Source organism: Micropterus dolomieu, linkage group LG07, assembly GCF_021292245.1.
Source record: "Micropterus dolomieu isolate WLL.071019.BEF.003 ecotype Adirondacks linkage group LG07, ASM2129224v1, whole genome shotgun sequence".
In the NCBI taxonomy this organism is placed as follows: Eukaryota; Metazoa; Chordata; class Actinopteri; order Centrarchiformes; family Centrarchidae; genus Micropterus; species Micropterus dolomieu.
In genome coordinates, this window is record NC_060156.1 from 27,462,209 (window position 1) to 27,470,773 (window position 8,565).

General features: G+C 41.0%; 1 protein-coding gene across 1 annotated transcript in view; it reads right to left on the reverse strand.

Annotated features, from left to right (window-relative positions):
* LOC123973944 (trace amine-associated receptor 13c-like) overlaps positions 1-3,990 on the reverse strand; it is a 13,593-nt gene extending 9,603 nt beyond the window's left edge. The window contains exon 1 of the mRNA XM_046054335.1: positions 3,857-3,990. Within this exon, the coding sequence (XP_045910291.1) occupies positions 3,857-3,858 (2 nt within the window). The 5' untranslated portion in view covers positions 3,859-3,990. The remainder of the gene's footprint in view (positions 1-3,856) is intronic.
* Positions 3,991-8,565: the final 4,575 nt, after the last annotated feature.

Consider the following 8,565-nt stretch of genomic DNA (forward strand, 5'->3'; position numbering starts at 1 on the left):
TTGGTCCACTGTGTTTTCTGAGGTCCAAGGTCAACGCAGCCGTCTACCAGGAAGTTTTAGAGCACTTCATGCTTCCTGCTGCTGACCAACTTTATGGAGATGCAGATTTCATTTTCCAACAGGCTACCAGTACCTGGTTTAAGGACAACGGTATCCGTGTTCTTAATTGGCCAGCAAACTGGCCTGACCTTAACCCTATAGAAAATCTATGGGGTATTGTGAAGAGGAAGATGCGATACGCCAGACCCAACAATGCAGAAGAGCTGAAGGCCACTATCAGAGCAACCTGGGCTCTCATAACACCCGAGCAGTGCCACAGACTGATCGACTCCATGCCACGCCGCAAGTATTGAGCGCTGTACATGCTCATACTTTTCATGTACATACTTTTCAGTTGGCCAAAATTTCTAAAAATCCTTTTTTGTATTGGTCTTAAGTAATATTCTGATTTTCGGAGACACTGAATTTGGGTCAGTTGTCAGTTTTAATCATCACAATTAAATGAAATAAACATTTGAAATGTATCAGTCTGTGTGTAATGTTTCACTTTTTGAATGGAATTACTGAAATAAATCAACTTTGATGATATTCTAATTAAATAACCAGCACCTGTACTAATATCGGTGACAATGCTGCAGCTCTATTACAGGTCCAGTGGAATAAATATAGGAATGCTGCTTTTCTGCTGCATTCATGTAGACTGGCAATGCAGTATAAACAACGAGTCTCACTTACTTATAAATGAGCTTTTGGTATGTCACAACTCCATTTACAGCTAAAGCCAAATGCTCTGTGTAATTTATTTCCCTCTTCACTTAATAAAAATTATCCAATTGTTTTGCACTTTTTGTAGCCATTGCTACAAGATGAACCAGCTTGTTAGCTCTGCTAGGATGTTGTTAATTGGCTAACTTGAGCAGCAAGAGACATGTATGGAACTGTAAATAGATATCTTTTATTGCGCAATAGTGTTTCCTTTATGGTGCAGAATGTGGCAAGGTGCAGTGTAAATATGTAAATGCCAGTGTTTGTAGCATATGGACAACAATAAGTGACTGTTTGTGTAAAGCAGGACTCTTAAGCTTATTTTACATGGGTCAGAGCTAATGCTGCAAAAGCATAATAAGCATTGCTGACCATTGTTTAACACAGTTAACCCCTCTGTAAATACGTGTTGCAGCAGTTTGGACCCAATACTACGGTCTAACTGCCTAGAAATGAAATACATAGTTTTATATAACAAGATAGATTCAAGAGTAACTACTGTGGGTGGGTCATGAAATGTTGTTCTGTCATTTTGGAATCACCTTGACATTAGTTCTGTGATCACCACATACACACTGTTAAATACATGCTTCTCCTAATTCAAGACTAAATGTATCTGTAGGTAAACATGACTGACCCAATGAAACATAACAGTATAATGTTCAAATAACAGTGACTGCCATGTTTTATAGATCATCTAAGTGACATGGTGAAGCCCGTGTTTCATGAGATGTTCCTGGACCTCCCACACTCAGGAGGACTCAGGAGGACTCAGGAGGACGATATTACTGGGCAGACATCATGCTTCCGTCAAGCACCTGAAGTGAAAACAACACAGCGACCAGCAGCAGTAGAAAGTCTTTGTATCCGCAGGAAATCGCCTCAGGATGACCACTGTGACCTGAGAGCTCCGTTACCAGCCATCACATCTTCAGAATACAAGAAACCCTCGATTTGTGTTTCCATTTCATTGGCTATGAATAAAGTGATATTTTTATAGGGTTTTGGTCTTTTTAAATTTAGTATTAAGGGAGCTGGGGTTTTAGAAAAATAATTCTTCACAAACCTTTTCTGGATAACATTTAAATTCATGCATATAAAAGGCTTGAAAAACCTGGTCCATCTCACATCTTTACCATGAAAATGTTTTAAATAGTGACTCATTAAGCCAGACATCTCTCTCATTTCACAAACTTTATTATGGTTGATAAAGTATTTAAAACATGGCAATGATTGTCTGATGGTTCAGTAGCTGCAGATACTTTGATTACTGACCTACTTTTCAAGTAAATAGTACCCAGTAGCACATTACTTTGTAAGATCAGTAATTCAGTTATGTCAGTTCCATGCATGTTTCTGCCTCATGGTAAGTGTAACTGGTGTAAAGTAACAAATGTGTACATAGAGGAACAGATATTGGGTTGTTACAGTAATCATTACTCTATCACTTTGTTAACTTTGCTCATTTATGGGGTATCTTTTTACTGAAAATATCACATCTATAAATTTCATATTGGACATCCTACTCTGACAATTACTGTCAGCCTCAGTGTTGACATTACACAAACTACTGTGATACATGTAAGATTACATGCACACAACACATTACCTCTGTCTCTTCCAAACAAATGCTTTCTACTCTACTCTCTGGAGGTCAATGCTCACAAAATCAGGCTACCTGTAAAGACAAATGTAAGACAGAGTGTATGTTGGTTTAGAGAGTTTATGCATAAATACTAAGCTAACATTATGTGACAGTGACATTTCAATAGTAATATATACCCAAAGTTAATAGCTAGAAATAGTTTGAAGTAGTCCTCCATATATTATACTCGAAACGAGGGGTGGGAATCTCTGGGCACCTCACAATTCAATTACGATTCAGAGGGCTGCGATGCGATTATAAAACTATTATTGATGCATCTTGATACATAATTCTTTTCTATACAGGATTTCTGGATAATTACTAAGCATTTAATTTGTGCATTAAAATGTAAAAGAAACATCTCATAATTAGCTTAAAATGAATAGTTTGCATCCCTACTTTACTTCATTAACCTCATCTCCACGGCCCTTCATTTCTTCAACATCCAGTTGTCAGACTTCTCTAAAATTTGAAATATAATTATCAGGATGTACAGTATGTGTACAGGACAGAGCTGTACACCAGTTTAGTCTAAGCTTGTGCCTGATGTTCTCAACCCTTGACAAGTATCAGGAGGAAATTCATAATCTTGCTGAGTTGTGTACAGAGAACAACCTACTGCTCAACGTCAGCAAAACCAAGGAGCTGATCATTGATTTCAGGAAGAAGGAGATAAAGACACACACTCCTGTCTACATCAGTGGTGCTGAGGTGGAGCAGGTGTTTCAAGTTCCTGGGAATCAGCATCACAGAGAACCTGACATAGTCGTCTCACATCTCTACGCTGGTGAAGAAAGCTCAGAAACGACTGTATTTAATGAGGAAGCTAAGAAGGCCAGAGGGCTCGGCAGCAGGTGATTAAAACCCCTAAGATCATTGGTACCCATCTCCCGAGCATCAGTGATATCGGTGAGGTGAGGTGCCTGTGCAGAGCCCTAAGGATACTAAAGGACAGTACCCACCCAGCCACAGCCCGTTCACCCTGCTGCCTTCTGGGAAGAGATATAGAAGTTTCTGCTGCCGCACCACCAGACTGCAGAGCAGCTTTTTCCCTCAAGCTATCGGACTTTTAAACTCTAATTCATCCTCAGCACTGCTCCAGTGATGATAGTTTATTTCTGTTACCATTTTTCATAATTGATTCTGTCGGGAGTTACAAAACTCAATTTCACTCTACAACTTCACGTATTGTGACAATAAAACCTACCTACCTAATGTTAGTACTAATACCTGAACGTTATAAATGGCCATAAAACGTGCTGGAAAGATACAGTTGGGGAAACTACAGACTTTAATTAACAGACACAGTGACCTACACTGCACGTTCACTACCAGGCTGAAACTTACTGCTAATATTTTTCTCTGCTAACTTTCACCGTGATGTTCTCATTCGCTCGACCACATTTACATTTCCAATTATTCATTTAGCTGACCAAAGTGACTTACATGTCAGCCTCTGGAGAAATGATGGGTTAAGTGTCTTGCTCTTGCCCAAGTGTCTTGGGAGATTGAACCTGGGTCTCTCACACCAAAGACATGTGTCTTATCCATTGCACCATCACCACCCTACAGGATACAGGATACGCAAGGAGCTCGCCAAGCGTTGAGTGAGCATCTTCCACTGCTATCCTGGTGGTATGTCTCTGTCTGGTATGGCAACAGCTACAAAAAGTCCAAAACAATTAGAAGTAAGTTAATGTATCATGCTACAAACACTGGCATTTACATATTTACACTGCACCTTGCCACATTCTGCACCATAAAGGAAACACTATTGCGCAATAAAAGATATCTATTTACAGTTCCATACATGTCTCTTGCTGCTCAGTTAGTCAATTAATAACATCCTAGCAGAGCTAACAAGCTGGTTCATCTTGTAGCAATGGCTACAAAAAGTGCAAAACAATTGTATAATTTTTATCAAGTGAAGAGGGAAATAAATTACACAGAGCATTTGGCTTTAGCTGTAAATGGAGTTGTGACGTACCAAGAGCTAATTTATAAGTAAGTGAGACTCAGACTGTTTATACTGCATTGCTACATGAATGCAGCAGAAGAGCAGCATTCCTATATTTATTACACTAGTCCTATTATTGTTATTATAATCATTAACATTACGATTGTTATCATTAACACAACAATAAATATCTGTACCATTTTTCATTTAGTCTATAGCAACATCACCTTTACTGTCTTTGTCTGTTACCTCTGTGTCTATATTGTGTAGGCTGCCTCCCTCCCCCCTCTCTCTCCTTCCATCCCTCACTTTTCTCTCTCTCTCTCTCTCTCCCTCTCTCTCTCCTTCACCCCCATCCGGTCGAGGCAGATGGCCGCCCACCCTGAGCCATGGTTGTGCTCGAGGTTTCTGCCTCTTAAAAGGAAGTTTTTCCTTGCCTCTGTCGCCTAGTGCTGCTCTTGGTGGGAATTGTTGGGCTTCTGTAAATAGCATCATAGAGTACGGTCTAGACCTGCTCTTTTATGAAAAGCACTGTGAGATAACTGTTGTTGTGATTTGGCGCTATATAAATAGAATTGAATTGAATTGAACTGTAACAGAGCTGCAGCATTGTCACCGATACTATTATAGCAGCAAGTTAACGTTATAAGTAAATCTGAATTATAATATTTTAGTCCCTGCCTGACTTTAAACACACTGCCCAAAGATTCTCTAACATAAAAGCTTTTGGGTATGAGCAAGTTTGCAGCTTGATGTTACAGTTAAACCAAAAAAAGTAACCATTTGTTTTTCACATGTGTACCACAGGGTCTATCAGGTACATATGCATATCACAACAACAGCAGACCCACGTAACTTTACCAGCGAACATCAAGAGCAGAAGACAGCTTAATAAGCAGAGATAACATTAGCGTTACAGTAGTTACACAAAAAGTAACTCACCACATGCCACCGATTACTGTGCTGTTTTCATGGGCTTCAGGCTTAATGTTAACGTTAGCCGCGGAGCTAACGTTAGCTTTGCAGTAGAGTCCCACTAAAGCAACTTAATACCTGCTACTGTGTTTATTTACTGTCTCTCAGTATGAAATGACGTTACTCCACTAACACTGCTCAGTGTGTGGAACAGACGCTAGCCACATTAGCCACGCAGCATGCTAGTGGCAAGTTCACCCGGTTAACATACTGTATAACAGTAAAACTACACATACAGTATAGTCCACAACTTACATGTTCCAAGTTTGAAGTACAGAACTTCAAGGCTTAATTTAAACAGGTGGGTTCACCCCCCAAAATTCACCCCCCTCACAGTTGTCAAGAAGGGCAAAATTAGCAATATACACAAATTTTGTACCAGGGCATTTTAACATCATGGATCAATGGGGATTGACTCCCTTTTGGAGCCAGCCTCAAGCTGCCACTCAATGAATTGCAGGTTTTCGGTCTTCCGGGAAAGCTTCAGCTCGGAGACCGGAAGGTTGCCACTTGATTGCAACAAACAGTTGACTTTTGGTATTTATTAAAGGAAGAAAGAAACAAGGAAGTACTCAAGGCCGGGAGAGGATCTTCTTTTCCCAAAACAATAGAAACCTAGACTATGTAAATGATTATGCATCCCTTTGCTCGGGGCCAGACGTTAGTTACTGCCCTAGGAGACAGAACCTCTGGCCCAGCTAATTAACATACTTCTCTGTCAATCTCTTTTTATTATTACATTCTTCAAAGACAATGGTTGGTTCTTACTTAGTTATTTGCTTATTCTCTTACCAGCAACAATTTCCACGATTGCACAAGCTTTGTGGTGTGCTGCTCAACACTTAAATTACAGCCCAACCAGACATTAAGATTTTTAGCAACAGGCTTGATGTGATTCACCAGGGAACCAGCGGATCTGCTTTGCCATTTGCTGGGATCCAATGACCAGGATCTCTGTTTTGTCTGTGTTCTGCTGGAGGAAATTATTTGTCATTGAATTTTTGACATCACAGAGGCGAACTGAGCATTCCAGGGTCTGTGGCTCTGACGAAGTACATCTGTGGAAGGAAAAGTTACGTTGCGTTCTCTGGCAGACCCGGACCTGGATCAGCTATTAGCTGTAAACATACAACAGGGCTAACACCGCACGTGTTTCAATGTTTTAATTACTGGGTCTGTTTTGTTTTGGACAGTAGACAACCTCAGAGATAATTTGGCTCCCAGGTTCTGAAGTGGAGTGGACTCAGAATAACCCTAACCCCCTGCCTTTGTTATACCACTGCCACATCCTGTGCCTATTGAAACGCAGCCGTCACCGGCCACAGAACATGGATCTCTTGTGTCCCCGCACAACCTCTTGACTCTGCTGAGTTGCAACTGCCCCTGTCTTGGAACTAAAGCAGTTGTTGCCCAGCCACTGGCCTCCTGCCTATGCTCTGCAGGCCTGGCCTCTGACCATAAACTTTAAAGACTGTTTCTGTCTTCCTTAGGTAATGGGCAAGAGAGTGTATTAGATCAAGTGTAGACAGTTATGTTCATGTGTAGGGCCAGTAACAAACTGAGTTAGATTAAATGAGTTCTATAAATCTAACGCAGCTGGATAGAAGGTGAGTGGTGCCATAGATTGTGGATGGGGTGGCTGGGTTTTATGATCAGTTTTGGTAGCAGCTGGAGACAGGGAGGGCCCAGGCACTTACACGCGGGGGCTCTGTCCTGGAGCCCACAGCGTTGATATGGTTTTAGCAGAGGTGATCCACAGACAGGACATTAAACATTACATAGTAAAACACCTACCATGCCTTACAGGTACGGGTACAGCAAGTGGGCCTGCTGTGGAGATAAGGTGACCATGAGCTGTAGGGTATTCAGTCAGTTTAGCTGTTACTTTAAATTGTACAGTGTCATACCAGGAACATTCAAACTCAGCTAACAAGGTGAGGTTGCAGAAGACAGTTTACTGTAAAAAGTCATACACCATGGCAAGACTGAGCACAGTAACAAGACACAAGGTAGTTATACTGGATCAGCTAGGTCCCTTCCAGGTAGACATTTTAAAAGCAGAAGCACAAAGAAATGTGCAACATTGATGACCAGCTGATGATGCTAACCTTGCAACCCCCCTCAGATGGGGGGGGGGGGGGGGGGGGGGGGGCATGGCCACAAATCAAGCTTCACTCCGGCTGGCTCACTCTCTCCCAGACAACTCCCTTATGTAATTATAATAAGTAGAACAATTTTGCAAAACCTTTAATTTTAATAGTTCAGATTTTCTTACTTTCAGCTACGTCACCAGAACCTCCCAATTTCCTCAAATCCCACCTCCAAGCGGTATAGACTTAATTCTTGGGGCTAACTCTCTTATTTAAGGGCCAGGACTCTAATTTTTACAAGCCGCTCTTTCCATATATTCACTCTCTTCTTAGCAAAATAATTCAGTTCAATTCAATTTTATTTATATAGCTGTAGTGAACAACAGTGTGGATTTGTGCATTTTACATTGAATAAATTTGGAGCTACCCTAAATTCCTTTCCGCTCCCCAGAGAAGAAGGGGAGGGGTCAAAGTTGCTTTCTCTAAGTGCTATCCCTGACCATAAAACTGGCACCTTTTTGATTCCGAAGCTGATAACGCGGGGCCTGACTGTTAAACTGACAAAGGGACACGAACCAGCCATTGGCATCTCCCTGAACAGCCTATCAAAACTGGCCCCCCACACACGTTTCCGTGTCAACTGACCTTATTCTTTGTTTTATTACCACATCAAAAAGGAAAACCCCTGTCTCACCCAAGTGTGACATGGTCCAGACGCCAAACTTTGGATGACAAAGGACTGCAGTCTCCAAAGACTCAAAGCATTTAATTAAGTTTAATTAAATCTTTAGTTACCCAATTACGTTTGCCTCTATTTGAGTAGTTATGTTAACTGTTGTTGCTATCTGTTGTTGATATTAGTGCTGAAAAGAAGTTACTTGTGCAGTGTTTTTATTTTCAGCAAGACACTCCTTCATCTGATGTAATCAATGCTTGTTCATAATACTTTCCTACAAACCTCCTTTAGAAATGATGACAAAGGAATGTTTTACTATACTCTTAACCGCCAGCTTGAATTTAAGGATGAATCAACAAATTCCCCAGTTCCTAAGGAGAGACGATCTTTGATTTAATCCAAGCTTTCCTCATGTAACCTGAGCTCCCCCAAGTGGACGAAATAAGTATTACATGCC